This window comes from Salvelinus fontinalis, chromosome 10 (assembly GCF_029448725.1).
Source record: "Salvelinus fontinalis isolate EN_2023a chromosome 10, ASM2944872v1, whole genome shotgun sequence".
Taxonomy (NCBI): domain Eukaryota; kingdom Metazoa; phylum Chordata; class Actinopteri; order Salmoniformes; family Salmonidae; genus Salvelinus; species Salvelinus fontinalis.
The window spans coordinates 24,878,321-24,896,961 of NC_074674.1; the positions used below are offsets into that span (position 1 = coordinate 24,878,321).

At 41.8% G+C, this 18,641-nt stretch overlaps 1 protein-coding gene across 1 annotated transcript in view; it reads left to right on the forward strand.

Annotated features, from left to right (window-relative positions):
• The first annotated feature begins 9,023 nt into the window (after positions 1-9,023).
• Positions 9,024-18,641, forward strand: part of LOC129863860 (patatin-like phospholipase domain-containing protein 7) — a 43,213-nt gene continuing 33,595 nt past the window's right edge. Inside the window, exons 1-5 of the mRNA XM_055936199.1 lie at positions 9,024-9,207; positions 16,662-16,753; positions 16,929-17,012; positions 17,738-17,825; positions 18,122-18,201. Of these exons, the coding sequence (XP_055792174.1) occupies positions 16,664-16,753; positions 16,929-17,012; positions 17,738-17,825; positions 18,122-18,201 (342 nt within the window). The 5' untranslated portion in view covers positions 9,024-9,207; positions 16,662-16,663. The remainder of the gene's footprint in view (positions 9,208-16,661; positions 16,754-16,928; positions 17,013-17,737; positions 17,826-18,121; positions 18,202-18,641) is intronic.

Genomic DNA, 18,641 nt, shown 5'->3' on the forward strand with positions numbered 1-18,641 from the left:
TATATATCATATATATAAAGGCTCAGAACAGAGCAGCACGGCTGGCCCTTGGATGTACACAGAGAGCTAATATTAATAATATGCATGTCAATCTCTCCTGGCTGAAAGTGGAGGAGACATTGACTTCATCACTACTTTAATTTATGAGAGGTATACACATCAAGTAACTGATGCAAGCAGTAAAATGTTATTTTAAAAACAAAAAACAGATTAAAAAAACTTCCCTTATGGAACAGCAAAAACTGAAGCAACACAAACATTGGTACATACACACACACACACATGGATTTAGTACTGTAGATATGTGGTAGGGGCCTGAGGGCACACAGTGTGTTGTGAAATCTGTGAATGTATTGTAATGTTTTAAAATTGTATAAATTGCCTTAATTTTGCTGGACCCCAGGAAGAGTAGCTGCTGCTTTGGCAGCTAATGGGGATCCATAATAAATACAAATACAAATAGGACAAGTCTAACAGTTACTTATACTCAGGCAGACCTACCTGGAAAATATTATTTCATTTCACAAGCTCCCTAAACAAGCTCCATAAGTTCACTACAAAAATTCCCATCTGTTTAAAACTGTCGAACTCAGGCCTCCCCCATTCCCTATATAAATTCCCAAATTTCCCAAATGTTTCACATCTTCTTTCAGTTCAACAAGGTTACTTCACATCAATCACCACATACTTTTGTATATATAATGTACTTCGTATCGCTCATTTATTCAAGTATTTCCATTATTTTGGCAGTTACCTGTAGCTTGTATTACAAGCCTTGTAATAATAATGCATGCCTTTGTAAAAATCATCTTGTTGACATTGTCTCACCAACACAACTTGACAGCTTTGAAGTGACTGGGCCAAAGATTGTCTATAATGTTGACAAGATATTCGAGTGGAAATACATGTCCTCAAAGATTGAAGACACGTGGGAGGTGAGATCAGGTGGGACCTTTCTAGCCAATGAGAGGGCAGATAAGCGGGTGCACAACAGTCCATAGAGATAGATAGAGGACTCATCTTTGTATCTGTGCCATTGTAGCGTCTGTGACAGCATGGGCCACGCCACTGAGGCTATCTCCATTTTAAAAGTAGTTGATTTTGTTCTTCTTCATTGCCTGATTGCTCCCAACTCATAGGAATCCCCATCCACTTTAAAATGTGTTATATCCATTTTAAACATATTGCTGGTTTCGGAGGATTCAAGCACTGTTAAGGACAACAAACCCAATCAACAAACCAAAGCCAAGTTAGCGAAGCGGTATCAACGATGACATCAAACCATCACCAAGCAAGAGGGCGCGCCTGGAGAGTGGGGAGAGATTTACGGATATGGATGTTGACTTGTTGAAATCCATAAATGAAAGGCTTGCCAAACTTGATATCTTGGATATACTACGAGAGGACATCAATGCATTATGTGCCAGTCTAGAATTCAGCCAATGTCAGATTGATGATCTAAGGAAAGAGAACACAGAGCTGAAAGGTACTGTAGACTCTTCATGGCAAGGTGGATGTGGTGCAGAGGGAGAACAAACAACTTAAAGAAACCTTTCTTGATGTACAGTGTTGATCAATGCGGGACAATCTAATCTTTTCAGGGATACTGGAGAATGACAACAGCAGAAGCTGTGAGGACACTGTCCGAGACCCTAGGTCAACTCAACTGAAACTGCCCACTGACGTTGTGTGTAATGTCACTTTCTCTAGAGTCCATAGAATGGGTAAGGCCTCTGGAAATAGGCCACATGCTATTATTGCATGTTTTGAACATTTTAAGCGAAAGAGAACTCAGAAAAACTGATTTTGGAATGAATGATCACTTCCCCACGCAGATCAATGAAAGGAGAAAAAAAAAGTATCCCATCAATACGTTGAAAAAAGCGTTGCCTAAATCAACGAGTCTCCTTTACATCAACGGGCAACTGTATCCGGACTCTAGAGTAACTCCCTGACTATTTTAATCCAGCTATATCAGGACTCTAGAGTAACTCCCTGACTATTTTAATCCAACTATATCAGGACTCTAGAGTAACTCCCTGACTATTTTAATCCAGCTATATCAGGACTCTAGAGTAACTCCCTGGCTATTTTAATCCAACTATATCAGGACTCTAGAGTAACTCCCTGACTATTTTAATCCAGCTATATCAGGACTAGAGTAACTCCCTGGCTATTTTAATCCAACTATATCAGGACAAGAGTAACTCCCTGACTATTTTAATCCAACTATATCAGGACTCTAGAGTAACTCCCTGACTATTTTAATCCAGCTATATCAGGACTCAAGAGTAACTCCCTGGCTATTTTAATTTAATGTTCAAATCTGAGTTTGTGTGTTGTAGTATATCATGACAACTTCAACTATAATTTTTTTTATTTAACCTTTATTTAACCAGGTAGGCAAGTTGAGAACAAGTTCTCATTTACAATTGCGACCTGGCCAAGATAAAGCAAAGCAGTTCAACACGTACAACAACACAGAGTTACACATGGAGTAAAACAAACATACAGTCAATAATACAGTAGAAAAATAAGTCTATATACAATGTGAGCAAATGAGGTGAGATAAGGGAGGTAAAGGCAAAAAAAGGCCATGGTGGCGAAGTAAATACAATATAGCAAGTAAAAACACTGGAATGGTAGATTTGCAGTGGAAGAATGTGCAAAGTAGAAATAGAAATAATGGGGTGCAAAGGAGCTAAATAAATAAGTAAATACGGTAGGGGGAGAGGTAGTTGTTTGGGCTAAATTATAGATGGGCTATGTACAGGTGCAGTAACCTGTGAGATGCTCTGACAGCTGGTGCTTAAAGCTAGTGAGGGAGATAAGTGTTTCCAGTTTCAGATATTTTTGTAGTTCGTTCCAGTCATTGGCAGCAGAGAACTGGAAGGAGAGACAGCCAAAGGAGGAATTGGCTTTGGGGGTGACCAGTGAGACATACCTGCTGCAGCGCGTGCTACAGGTGGGTGCTGCTATGGTGACCAGCGAGGTGAGATAAGGGGGGACTTTACCTAGCAGGATCTTGTAGATGACCTGGAGCCAGTGGGTTTGGCGACGAGTATGAAGCGAGGGCCAGCCAACGAGAGCGTACAGGTTGTAGTGGTGGGTAGTATGTGGGGCTTTGGTGACAAAACGGACAAAACGGATGGCACTGCATCCAATTTATTGAGTAGGGTATTGGAGGCTATTTTGTAAATGACATCGCCGAAGTCGAGGATCTGTAGGATGGTCAGTTTTACAAGGGTATGTTTGGCAGCATGAGTGAAGGATGCTTTGTTGCGAAACAGGAAGCCAATTCTAGATTTAACTTTGGATTGGAGATGTTTGATGTGAGTCTGGAATGAGAGTTTACTGTCTAACCAGACACCTAGAATATGTGGACAACTACAAACATCATAAAATAATTTTGACAAAATGATTGCATTATGTTTTTAAGGAGGTAGCATTGACTTGGGTACAGTCATATCTAACTGACAGGAAACAGTCCACATATATCAATGGTTCATTTTCTTCCCCTCATGCTTTAAACTGTGGAATATCGCAGGGCAGCTGCCTTGGTCCACTTCTTTACTTAAGGCATAAGGAAGGTTGTTGGTATATATATTATCTGAAACTCAAGCTACTATATTTGCAGATGATACTACAATTTATACAAGACAATCGGTTAAACAGGTACAGAAAGCTTTACAAGTAGATCTAGGAAATATCAGGGAGTGGGTTTGCTAGAACAAACTTGTTGTGAACACTAAGAAAACCAAGGTTAAGTTGGTCTGTTCCACCAGGAAAAGACCAACAAAGAATGGGATACAATTAAGTATGGGGAAAGGAAAGGGAAAGGGGGATACCTAGTCAGTTCAACTGAAATGTGTCTTGCGCATTTAACCCAACCCCTCTGAATCATAGAAGTGCAGGGGGCTGCCTTAATCGGGGATTACAAATTGAGGAAGTGGCAGAAACCAAACTACTACGGGTGCAGCTACACAGCTGCTTATCATGGTTGTCTCAAATAACTAATCTATTTAAAGAAAAATATTAAAACTGCATGTATGATCAGAAGGATAGCTCAATATTTACTGGGAAAGATTCTTAAGCAAACAACCCAAGCATTAATTGGGAGTCAGGTGAACTACTGTTCTGTGTTCTGTGGACAAGCATCAGCAAGTCAAATTAGGAGGCTGCAGATCGCACAGAACAAAGCAGCAAGGATTGTTTTAAGGTGGTTCTTCTGTTGTAGTCATGCTCACTGCTCAGTGAATAATGGCACCGGAGGGGATGGCTTCCGTTTTACCGGGCTCCTAACCAACTGTGCTATTTTTATTTTATTTTTTGCATGTTTTGTAACTAATTTTGTACACAATGTTACAACTAACGTCTATTATGACCGAAAAGAGCTTCTGGACATCAGAACAGCGATTACTCACCCGGAACTGGATGAAGATTTTTTCTTTAATGAGTCTAACTGACTGCTTCCTGGAGACCAGGCCCAAATCCCCATCATTCGAGTGAAGAAAAGACCGAAAAACTGGGGGTGGAGGTCTGGGTGCTGTAAGGGAATTCTGCCCTATGTGAACACAAGTGACCACAGGAAACGTCTTTGATCAGAGGTTTATTTGTTTAATAAGGATTGCAACGCGAAACCGGATTGCAACGCGAAGTATACACATACAGTAATTGCAAGTAACACAGCACAAAATATGGTGTTCTCCCTTTTTATCCCCTACTGAGGATTACCCCACCCAGGGTGATGTCCCTTAACTTTAATAACATATAAGCTCATAATTAATAGTCGCTAATACAAAGATGTCTCTGCAAGGCGGAGTTCAGCTCATTGTTATTTGCAGTTAGTTTCCCAATCCTTCTTCCTCCTATTGCTACCATGTGCTAGCAGAAGTAAGACTGGAACATAGTATCAACAGGAACTGAAAGTATAGTTTCAACACATAGACATCTGACTTTTTGTACAGTTGACCTCTTCATGCACTTACAAAGTCTCTCGCAGTGATTCTTAATCTCAAGCTAAAGCAAAACATTAATTATTGTACTTTTGTAATTACAGATGTTCCTATAATGTACCGATATTATAAAATTCCTTTCAGTGCTTTGTGAGAATTTGTTGGCAAGTGAGCAAACCAACATTACCCTCGATATTATTGGCCAACGCGCAATCATAGGAAAACAAACTGGACTATCTACGATTAAACTATCCTACCAATGGGACATTAAAAACTGTAATATCTTATGTTCCACCGAGACTTGGCTGAACAACGACACGGATAATATAGAGCTGGCTGGCTTCTCCATTTTTCGGCAGGACAGAGCAGCTACGTCTGGTAAGACAAGTGGCAGGGGTGTGTGTCTATTTGTCAATAACTGCTGGTGTGCGATGTGTAATATTAAAGAAGTCTCGAGGTATTGCTCGCCTGAGGTAAAATACCTCATGATAACCTGAAGACCACACTATCTACCAAGAGAGTTCACATCTATATTATTCGTAGCCATCTATTTACCACCACAAACCGATTCTGGCACTAAGACGGAACTCAACGAGCTGTATACGGCCATAAGCAAACAAGAAAATGCTCATCCAGAAGCAGCGCTCCTGGTGGCCGGGGACTTTAATGCAGGCACACTTAATGCAGGCAAACTCCGTTTTACCTCATTTCTACCAGCATGTCACATGTGCAACCAGATTTAAAACAACTCTAGACCACCTTTACTCCACACACAGAGATGCATACACAGCTTTCCATCGCCCTCCATTTGGCCGATCTGACCATAATTCTATCCTCCTGATTCCTGCTTACAGGCTCAAATTAAAGCAGGAAGTACAAGTGACTCACTCAATACAGAAGTGGTCAGATGATACGGATGCAACGCTACAGGACTGTTTTGCTAGCACAGACTGGAATATGTTCCGGGATTCATCCAATGGCATTGAGGAGCATACCACCTCAGTCACCAGCTTCATCAATAAGTGCATCGACCCCGTCGTCCCCACAGCGACTGTTCGTACATTTCCCAACCAGAAGCCACGGATTACAGGCAACATCTGCACCAAGCTAAAGGCTAGAGCTTCCGCTTTCAAGGAACGGGACACTAATCCGGAAGCTTATAAGACATCACACTATGCCCTCAGATGAACCATCAAACAGACAAAGTGTCAATACAGGACTAAGAATGAATCCTACTACACAAGCTCTGATGCTCGTAAGATGTGGCAGGGCTTGAAAACTACTATGGACTACAAAGGGAAACACAGCAGCGAGCTGCCCAGTGACACGAGCCCACCAGACGAGCTAAATGCCTTTTATGCTCGCTTTGAGGCAAGCAACACTGAAGCATACATGAGAGCACCAGCTGTTCTGGATGACTGTGTGATCACGCTCTACATAGCCGATGTGAGAAAGACCTTTAAACAGGTCAACATTCACAAAGTCACTGGGGCCAAGCTTCCTAACATCCAGGACCTATATACAAGGTGGTGTCAGAGGAAGGCCACAAGAAATTGTCAAAGACTCCAGTCACCCAAGTCATAGACTGTTGTCACGCCCTGACCACAGAGAGCTGTTAATTCTCTGTTGGTTGGGGCGTGATAGTGACTAGGGTGGGTCATCTAGGGGATTAATGGTTTATGTTGGCCTGGTGTGGTTTCCAATCAGACAGCTGTTTATCGTTGTCTCTGATTGGGGATCATATTTAGGTAGCCATTTTCCCCATTGTGTTTGTGGGATCTTGTCTACAGATAGTTGCCTGTGTGCACACCAGTAGCGTCATGTTTCGTTTGTGGTTTTGTTTGGTGAGTTTCTGTTTATTAAAAGATGTGGAACTCTACGCACGCTGCGCCTTGGTCCATTCCTTTTCGACGAGCGTGACAGGTACATAATGCATTTGTCATCTCCCTGTCAGGCCACTGGATGATGTGACATGGGCCTGGATGGGGACACATCTTCAAGCTGCCTGACTGAAGACTGTGGCCTTCAGTGGTACCACAGCCATTCTGTCAACATGTATTGTATGTAACCACTCAAATTCATACAAACAGCAACAGACACAATCACTGACTTATATTCACTTTGTCTACTTGTCCCATTCTTCAATCTTGTCTGGGATATATTTTAGTTGGCACACCTGTGTGGTGTATCTGATATACAGTACCAGTCAAAAGTTTGGACACACCTACTCATTCAAGGGTTTTTCTTTATTTGTACTATTTTCTACATCGTAGAATAATAATGAAGACATCAAAACTATGAAATAACACATGGAATTATGTAGTAACCAAAGAAGGGTTAAACAAATCAAAATATATTTTATATTTGAGATTCTTCAAAGTAGCCACTCTTTGCCTTGATGAGAGAGGAGAGAGAGAGAGAGAGAGAAATATCATGACTTACTGACACAGACAAATTCTACTATTGTGGCTAATCCGTATTGTGGCTAGCTTCACATAGATTACTTATTCCATCATAACAACATGCTTCTCCTTATTTGACTGTAGTAAAGCTAGCTGCTAACTTAGATACCTGTGATTTTTGAGACCTAATTTTGCAGCCAAACTGCTTCAAAGAAAGATTATGTCAATAATTAGCCAATGTAGCTAGCTAGCTAACTAAATGACAACCCTATTAGTTAAGTATCCACCATATTGCTTAATAAATGATCTAGTAAATGATCCTGCTAACAGATATTTAGCTACCATATCTAGCTAGATAATAATGGTTTATGATAATTGCAGTTTAGTTCCTTATCTAGCTAGCTAAGTGTAAAACTGAGAGTTTGTCTGTAAAACGCAGCTAGCTAACCACCTTGACTATATTAGTTGTAGCCAAGCTGGCTAGCTTGATACTCACTAACGTTATATTTTCCGGCCAACTAGACATTCCTCTCGCCCATCCCGGGTTGACTCCTTGGCTGTCTTCTAGGTTCAAAACTATATGGCTGTAGTCTGGTGCCTTATTGTCAAAAGGAACCCACTTGTAACACAGCCACCTGGTGAAGGCAGGCAGTCAATGGCTTACTGTTCACCTGTCTTTACATCAAGCAAGGACAATGTTGCATTTGTTATTTTTATGTTGCGCTTGCAACACAGCAGCATATAATAGATTGTATCTCCTATTTCCCCCCCAAAAAGTGCCATCATATTGATACATATCTATATGTGCTACACATGTATTTATTTTATGTGCATTTATTTATTTATCTATTTATGTGTGCATTTATTGATTTAAATCTAATTATGGCAGGTTTGGTCCTCCATATTCTCATTGACCTCCATACAAAAATTCCTCACTTGGTTGGCTTATTTTGGAAAGGAATGTGTAGCATTGGGGAAAGTAGTGGTATGTGTTAATTGTAGGGGTGCCCATGGTGCTGGGGATCAGAAATGTCCCATGCGAGAGAGGCACGTTGAGGTTTCCAGGGTTAGAGTAGTGCAGAAGCTGTCGTATGCTGAGGCAGTGAAGAAAGTAGAGGAAGATGGGTCAAGGCCAACAAGTGATATATGTTTCAGTAAGATTTGATTTTTAGCATTTATAACAATGGTTATCAACTGACCTGCAGGGATGGAACGTACGTTGCAGAAAATTGGGGTTGTGGTGGCAGCTGCAGAGAGGTATTTGGGTGTGCGAGACTTGACATCAGACGAGTTACAGGGTGTGTTAAGTGGTGGTGTCCCATCCTTTCAGGTTGTTGGTCTGAGGTAGGACAAAATACATTTAAATAGTGGAGTAAGGTGTTATTTTTTATAAGATGTTATTTAAAAACAATTGTGAGTGTTGTGTTAGATGGTAGGGTATTTTCAAGCAAAGTATAAGGGAGTTGTACTCCAGTCTAGTAGGTGGCGGTAATGCAACATTTATTGGATGCCAACAGACGTTAAACCTCATCGAAGAAGAATACGGCTTATTTTGGGTGGCGTAAAACCTCTCGCTGCCTCTCTGACCGTGCTCGTGTAAACAGGAAGTACATAGCTAACTGAGAACATAAGCACGACTCTGATAGGATGAGTGCGTATAACGATAGCCTATTGGAATGAATGACACTGTGTTGTTTTTACGGCAACAGCAGGGATTGACTAGTGATGTAAATGGGTGGGATTGGGCAGCCAGGAGGAATAGCAACATTTTTTTATATTTTTCAACTGTATCATATGGCTAGCTATGTTGGACGAGAAAGTGAGACATAGCGAGTCAAGAAAGTTATAAAGTAAGTTTCCAGCCCCAACATTTCATGGGCTTTATCTTAATGTGATTAGACTTTGTGTGGCTTCGATTGATTGTGACTGTTCCCTACCAGCTTTTCTGCTTTACTAGTAACGTTAGCCAGGTAACGTAAGCTAGTACATGAACAGTCTATGCATGTCTTCTTGTACACACCAGCGTGCACGTAATAATCGTAATGTTTATTGTAGAGAACTAGCTAAGTCAAACGCAAGTAAGCTAACTAGCTAGCGTCTCGCTTGAAGTTGCATGGATAGTGACTGGGACGTCAAACGTTCAGCCTGCTGCCAGAAGTTTTAACTTACCTCGAACGTTACTAGAGGCTCTAGCCTCTACTGCCTCTGATCTGGCAGACTCACTAAACACAAATGCTTCGTTTTTAAATGTTTGAGTGGGACTGTGCCCCTGGTTATCCGTACATTTTAAAAACAAGAATGGTTGCGTCTGGTTTGCTTAATATCAGGATTTTAAAAAATACGTTTGATACTTAAGTATATTTAAAACAAAATACTTTTTTACTTTTACTGAAGTAATTTAGTATTTTACTGGATGACTTTTACTCGAGTCATTTTCTATTAAGGTATCTTTACTTTTACACAACAATTGGGTATTACTTTTTCCACCGGTCACGAACAATACGACCCTCAAGGGCTAGGAGATGACAGGGATGTTTTCTTTAAGTACGTGAACTGGACCATTTTCCTGTCCTGCTAAGCATTCAAATTGTAACGAGTTCTTTTGGGTGTCAGGGAAAATGTATGGTGTCTAGAGTACATTATTTTCTTTAGGAATGGAAAGAAAGGAAAGTAAAAGTTGTCAAAGATAAAAAAGTAAAGTACAGATACCCCTCAAACACTTAAGGTATTTTTACTTAAGTACTTTACACCTCTGCTCATGCCAGTACCTCGTAAATCCTTTCCCCAAAAATCCTTTAGTCTCAGGAACTGCTCTGCCACATCCACAATAACATCCATCCCTCTGGACCTCTTCTCCACCTTAGCTGTGCCATTGACCACCATTGCCATAAAAAAACACAAATTCCACCTTCACATGCAACATCTCTGGGTCCTGCTGGTGAGAGCCCGCCCGTAGAGAATGCCTACCGACCACCGTGGACTATTCAGGACCACTCAATCGCTAAACATTTCTCACTGCTGCTGCTGCTGCATATGAGATGCTCTGATTAATCCTGACTCTAGCTAGCCACCTCATCCTCCTTCACCCTCGTCAGGCACTCCAAAGATGTCGCTTCATGGTTCCCACCACAATTGCAACACTTCACTTTCTCACTTCTACAATACATTATAATTCACATATCCCAAATTCACCTGGGTAGGGAGGGGCTCCGCTTTAAAAAAACAAAAGAACAGACCCGACATTTCACTTTCGCTCCATTAACCACTCAATTCAACCGACGTGCATCAATCACTCTGAGAATATGTTTAATCTGTGCAACATCGATTTCCCACGAGATGCCAGATATTACCACCTTGAAGTGCGCCCTGTTCCGAAGAGACACGGAAAACTTCTCGAATCAGGTGAGATGCAGCACACACTGATCCTCAGAAGTACATAAAACAAGCCTGCCTTGTGATTATCACAGCCTTTACTTTACCCAGCACTCTCTCCACCAGTTTGGATATCTCAAATTTATTCTTGAAGATTGGTAATCCAATCAACTGCTCATCATCAACAAACAAAAAGAATATCTCACGATCTACAGCAATCTTTTAAGTGGACCACAATAAATATTTAGTACTTAGGATGCTTAAGTTGCAACAAACAATAAATATATAAGGATATCTTTATTCCATTACTCAAAAATATGAAAGCGGATCTAATTAAATAGAATAATCTTCCCATAAACCTCGTTAGAATGGCATGGATCCCAAAGTTTTTGTATTTAATTTTGGTGTACAGAAATTTCCCCACAAGTCATTCTTTATAAAAAGTATACATGGTCATAAGACTTTATATGGGCAAATAAAATTAATACGATAAATAAGACGGCTCCCGAGTGGCGCAGTGGTCTAAGTCACTGCATTTCAGTGCAAGAGGCGTCACTACAGTCCCTGGTTCGATTCCAGGCTGTATCACATCCAACCATGATTGGGAGTCCCATAGTGCGGTGCACAATTGGCCCAGCGTCGCCCAGGTTTGGCCGGGGTAGGCCATCATTGTTAATAAGAATGTGTTCTTAACTGACTTGCCTTGTTAATTGAATACAAAAAAAGTTTTGCATCTTCCTAAGTCTGAGGGTTGTTTTAACCTTCCAGACTTGGAATTGTATCAACTCGCTACCAAAGGCTTTTACTTGCGACGTGTAGTTAAATGCACTAAAAAGGAACAATTCGTACATATTGAAGATGCTCATTTAGAATCTTTTTACGTGTCTATTTTCAAAGGATAAAGCTAAGAACATTAACAACTTCCTAGTTAAGGAACACTAAAACAACATGAAAGAAAATGAAACGTATTCTACAAGAACCAGTACCTCCCTAAAAACACAACCTTATGGAACAGTCATTGGATAGCTTGTCAGAATACACATATAAAGGGCCTCCCGGGTGGGGCATCTCATATGCAGCAGTGGCTAGCTGTGCCACCAGAGACTCTAGGTTCGAGCCCAGGCTCTGTTGCAGCCGGCCGCGACCGTCCGGGTTAGGGAGGGTTTGGCCGGTAGGGATATCCTTGTCTAATTGCGCACTAGCGACTCCTGTGGCGGGCCATGCACGCTGACCAGGTTGCTAGGTGTACGGTGATTCCTCCGACACATTGGTGCGGCTGGCTTCCGGGTTGGATGCGCGCTGTGTTAAGAAGCAGTGCGGCTTGGTTGGGTTGTGTTTCGGAGGACGCATGGCTCTTGACCTTCGTCTCTCCAGAGCTCGTACCGGAGTTGTAGCGATGAGACAAGACAGTAACTACTAACAATTGGATACCACGAAATTGGGGTTATTTATTTATTTATTTATAATTTAAAAAAAGAATACGCATAAATTGGTCCAGATGGAAAACTAAAGCAATAGAAATGTCTTGGTAACAGGAAATATGGCTATTTCCATGACACAATTAAAAAGACATTTTTGACTGACCACATGCAAATACAGTCAACTTAAGTTACATATCACAATTTCCATTTGAAATACACTGCTCAAAAAATAAAGGGAACACTAAAAGAACACATCCTAGATCTGAATGAATGAAACATTCTTATTAAATACTTTTTTCTTTACATAGTTGAATGTGCTGACTACAAAATCACACAAAGATTATCAATGGAAATCAAATTTATCAACCCATGGAGGTCTGGATTTGGAGTCACATTCAAAATTAAAGTGGAAAACCACACTACAGGCTGATCCAACTTTTGATGTAATGTCCTTAAAACAAGTCAAAATTAGGCTTAGTAGTGTGTGTGGTCTCCACGTGCCTGTATGACCTCCCTACAATGCCTGGGCATGCTCCTGATGAGGTGGCGGATGGGGATCTCCTCCCAGACCTGGACTAAAGCATCCGCCAACTCCTGGACAGTCTGTGGTGCAACGTGGCGTTGGTGGATGGAGCGAGACATGTTGTCCCAGATGTGCCCAATTGGATTCAGGTTTGGGGAACGGGCGGGCCAGTCCATAGCATCAATGCCTTCCTCTTGCAGGAACTGCTGACACACTCCAGCCACATGAGGTCTAGCATTGTCTTGCATTAGAAGAACCCAGGGCCAACCGCACCAGCATATGGTCTCACAAGGTTTCTGAGGATCTCATCTCGGTACCTAATGGCAGTCAGGCTACCTCTGGCGAGCACATGGAGGGCTGTGCGGCCCCCCAAAGAAATGCCACCCCACACCATGACTGACCCACCGCCAAACCGGTCATGCTGGAGGATGTTGCAGGCAGCAGAACGTTCTCCATGGCGTCTCCAGACAATGTTGATCCATCCTCAGTTTTGTCCTTTCACAGCCACTAAACTTTGTAACTGTTTTAAAGTCGTCATTGGCCTTGTGTTGAGATCCCTGAGCAAGTTTCCTTCCTCTCTCGCAACTAAGTTAGGAAGGACACCTGTATCTTTGTAGTGACTGGGTGTATTGATACACCATCCAAAGTGTGATGAATAACTTCACCATGCTCAAAGGGATATTCAGTGTCAATTTTATTTGTTTTTCTACCCATCTACAAATAGGTGCTCTTCTTTGCCATGCACTGTAAAACCTCCATGGTCTTTGTGGTTGAATCTGTGTTTGAAATTCAGTGCTCGACTGCCAGACCTTACAGATGTGTGTGGGGTACAGCGATGAGGTAGTCATATTGCACACAGAATGAGTCCATGCAACTTACTATGTGACTTGTTAAGCACATTTTTAATCCTCAACTTATTTAGGCTCGCCATAACAAAGAGGTTGAATCCTTATTGACTCGAGACATTTCAGCTTTGAATTTTTTATTAATTTGTACTAAGAAAAATATTCCACTTTGTCATTATGGGCTATTGTATGTAGCACAGTGACAAAAAAATCTGAATTGAATCCATTTTAATTGCTGTAACACAACAAAATGTGGAGAAAGTCAAGGTGTGTGTGAATAATTTCTGAAGGCACTGTAGTTGTTTGTGTGAGTCTGTAAGTTGTTTGTACAGTACCAGTCAAAAGTTTGGACACACCTACTCATTCCAGGGTTTTTCTTTATTTTTCCTATTATATATATTGTAATAACAGTGAAGGCATCAAAGCGATGAAATAACACCATGTTGTAGCCAAAAAAGTGTTAAACAAATCAAAATATTTTATATTTGAGATTCTTCAAAGTAGCCACCCTTTGCCTTGATGACAGCTCTGCACACTCTTGGCATTGTCTCAACTATCTTACCTTAATGCATTTGAGCCCATCTGTTGTGTTGTGACGACAAGGTAGGGGTGGTATACAGAAGATATCCCTATTTGGTTAAATACCAAGTCCGTATTATGGCAAGAACAGCTCAAATCAGCAAAGAGAAACGATAGTCCGTCATTAATTTAAGACATGAAGGTCAGTCATTCCAGAACATTTCAAGAACTTTGAAAGTTTCTTCAGTTGCAAAAATCAAGAACTGTCTCTCATGAGGACTGCCACAGGGAAGGACGGCCCAGCGTTACCTCTGCTGCAGAGGATAAGTTCATTAGAGTTAACTGCACCTCAGATTGGAGCCCAAATAAATATTTCAGACTTCAAGTAACGGACACATCTCAACATCAACTGTTCAGAGGAGACTGCGTGAATCAGGCCTTCATGGTTGAATTTCTGCAAAGAACCATTACTAAAGGACACAGTCGTGTACAGTCGTGGCTAAAAGTTTTGAGAATGACACAAATATACATTTTCACAAAGTCTGCTGCTTCAGTGTCTTGAGATATTTTTGTCAGATGTTACTAAGGAATACTGAAGTATAATTACAGGCATTTCATAAGTGTCAAAGGCTTTTATTGACAATTACATGAAGTTGATGCAAAGAGTCAATATTTGCAGTGTTGACCCTTTTTTCAAGACTTCTGCAATCTGCCCTGACATGCTGTCAATTAACTTCTGGGCCACATCCTGACTGATGGCAGCCCATTCTTACATAATCAATGCTTGGAGTTTGTCAGAATTTGTGGGTTTTTGTTTGTCCACCCGCCTCTTGAGGATTGATCACAAGTTCTCAATGGGATTAAGGTCTGGGGAGTTTCCTGGCCATGGACCCAAAATATTGATGTATTGTTCCCCGAGCCACTTAGTAATCACTTTTGCCTTATGGCAAGGTGTTCCATCATGCTGGAAAAGGCATTGTTCGTCACCTGGATGGTTGAGAGAGATTGCTCTCGGAGGATGTGTTGGTACCATTCTTTATTCATGGCTGTGTTCTTAGGCAAAATTGTGAGTGAGCCCACTCCCTTGGCTGGGCAACCCCACACTTGAATGGTCTCAGGATGCTTTACTGTTGGCATGACACAGGACTGATGGTAGCGCTCACCTTGTCTTCTCCGGACAAGCTTTTTTCCGGATGCCCCAAACAATCGAAAAGGAGATTCATCCGAGAAAATGACTTTACCCCAGTCCTCAGCAGTCCAATCCCTGTACCTTTTGCAGAATATCAGTCTGTCCCTGATGTTTTTCCTGGAGAGAAGTGGCTTCTTTGCTGCCCTTCTTGACACCAGGCCATCCTCCAAAAGTCTTCGCCTCACTGTGCGTGCAGATGCACTCACAGCTGCCTGCTGCCATTCCTGAGCAAGCTCTGTACAGGTGGTGCCCCGATCCCGCAGCTGAATCAACTTTAGGAGACGGTCCTGGCGCTTGCTGGACTTTCTTGGGCGCCCTGAAGCCTTCACAACAATTGAACCGCTCTCCTTGAAGTTCTTGATGATCCGATAAATGGTTGATTTAGGTGCAATCTTACTGGCAGCAATATCCTTGCCTGTGAAGCCCTTTTTGTGCAAAGCAATGATGACGTTGCGTGTTTCCTTGCAGGTAACCATGGATGACCGAGGAAGAACAATGATTCCAAGCACCACCCTCCTTTTGAAGCTTCCAGTCTGTAATTCGAACTCAATCAGCATGACAGAGTGATCTCCAGCCCTGTCCTCGTCAACACTCACACCTGTGTTAACGAGAGAATCACTGTCAGCTGTTCCTTTTGTGGCAGGGCTGAAATGCAGTGGAAATGTTTTTTGGGGATTCAGTTCATTTGCATGGCAAAGAGGGACTTTGCAACTGATCACTCTTCATAACATCCTGGAGTATATACAAATTGCCATCATACAAACTGAGGCAGCAGACTTTGTGAAAATGTATATTTGTGTCATTCTCAAAACTTTTGGCCACGACTGTACATGTTGTCTTCAATGTTATTCTACAATGTAGAAATAAAGATAAACCCTGGAATGAGGATGTGGATTTAAATATTATTTAAAAAATAAGAATTATCTGATACAAGGCAGAATTCATTGTTCCTTCAATGATGGCAAGTCGTCCAGGTCCTGAGGCAGCAAAGCATCTCCAAAGCATCACACTACCACCGTTGGTATAAAGTACTTTCTGTGGAATGCAGTGTTTGTTCCCTTTATCTAATATTAGGTTTTGGTTGAAGATCTGATAACATTCAGTGTCCAAAATATGTAAAAATATAGGCTCAGAAAGGGGTAAATACTTGTTTGCGGCACTGTATCACATTGTACACCAGATAATCTATAGCTAGAATGTGCGAGCTACTTTAGCATCTTTCTCCATCCCTGCTTTTCTCACCCCGTGTGTGTGTGTGTGTGTGTGTGTGTGTGTGTGTGTGTGTGTGTGTGTGTGTGTGTGTGTGTGTGTGTGTGTGTGTGTGTGTGTGTGTGTGTGTGTGTGTGTGTGTGTGTGTGTGTGTGTGTGTGTGTGTGTGTGTGTGTGTGTGTGTGTGTGTGTGTGTGTGTGTGTGTGTGTGTGTGTGTGTGTGTAGGAATGGGCGGCGAAGAGGATACTGATGACCAGTGCAGTTGGACCAGTGCATTGAGTCACAATCTCAACGATGACATGTCTGGACTGAAAACGGTATCTTAAGTCCAGCAAATGCATGTTCTATTACACCATTTATTTTCAAACACTCCTATCACAATATTGATTCGTGTGTGTCTGTGTGGGGTTACTGGATCTATGAATCTTTGCATTTGTCTGCACTCTACATCAATTATTTCCTTTATGACTTTGTTTGCCTGTTTCTCCACAGTACTTAGCAGGAAAGGTGCCTAGCAGAGAGGATATCAGGGCACGTGTCCAGCAGTTTGTTGAGGAGAGGATGCAGACTACCATGGTACAGAGATCCACTAAGCCATATGAACATTAATGTGTACTTAGCTAGGGTGTATTTATTGTTGCACACCGTAGCAAAACGTTTTCACCGCAGCAAAACTTTTCGCAACAGCATACATTTTTTGTTAGACAAATTCAGTTTGGTCCCTCCCCGTTTCGCTCCGTTAGCTTCTGTTTACCTCCGTTCGGTTCTGATGCTTCCTAGTGAGTACACCCGGGTGTATTCACTAAGACGCTAACGGAACGAAATGGGGAGGGACATACCTGAACTTGTCCAATAGAAAGTTGTTTACATTGCAAAAACGTTTTTCGTTTGTGAAACATTTTTGGTACTGTTTGCTACGGTGTGCATGCACTAGTGAATACACCCCAGATAAACTTCTATTTCCATGCGTGCAAAACGTTTTAATAAAGCAAAAAACCTAACATAATAACCATAGTAAAGTCTCTGGCCTTCTGAAAGTAAATCCTACATCAACAATGTCTAGTAAAGCCTCCTTAGACATCAAGAATAAACAAAAAGAGGAAGGAGGTCTTTGATGTAGCCCCCCCACATCCCCCTTTGTTCTCTCCATGACTTCTTGATCAGACTTCAGTGATCATGTTTGTTGTTGTTGTTGGAATGTTCTGTGGTTCCCAGTGTCTGTGTCTGACACCAAACTAGCTGTAGAATAGAACACTGTAATTGAATGGATCTTTATGGTATAACTTTGTTTTGTTGTCCAGTTGACTGGCGTGCTGATCGGGGCTGTGGTGGCAGTTTCTCTAATTGGCATCGTGGTGCTCTTCCTCTATAGAAGATACAAGCTGGCCAGTGAGTCATCCATCCTCTTCCTCCCCACTTCATGGGACAAACATGAGGGGCAAGGAAACAGTTGATATTAAACTTTGACATTAAAGTAACTGAACACATTTTGTGGCAAATGACAAAGTGTAACCACATCGGCATAATAATAGGAATTAATAAGGGGACTTATGAATTGGACCTGAACAGAGAGGTCCTATGTTTTACGGGACATCATTCATTGTTCATTCGTTGTATGCTCAGTAGCCACTGTTGCATAAGTGCTGTTATCTTTGTTGATAGCATTTTGTTGTGTCTATTCGAAGGTGGACAGCAGGCTGTTCCCCGCTATCGCTTCAGGAAGAGAGACAAGGTGCTCTTCTACGGCAGGAAGATTATGAGGAAGGTTAGTCATTATTGCTCTGTGTTCCAAATGGCACCCTAATCCCTTTATAGTGCCACTACTTTTGACCAGGGACCACAGGGATCTCTGAGCGTAACGGCTAAGATGTTTGGTTTACAGTCTCTGGCCCCGGGTTCGAATTCCAGCCAGGGCTAACACCCGAATTCGCGACAATACGACTTTTACCTGGGGAAATGGAATGATTCTTCACCAAGTCACTCAGCTCTATGCCATGCATTACGTATCAGGGCCCATATTCATAAAGCGCCTCAAGAGTAGGAGTGCTGATCTAGGGTCAGTTTTGCCTTTTAGATTATAATTAATACAATTGCAATTGGACAGCTGGGACCTGATGCTAAATAAGCAATTACTACTTTTCTGAAACACTTTATGAATACAGGCCCAGGAGTTTCAACACTCATATAATGCTGGAGGGCCCTCAG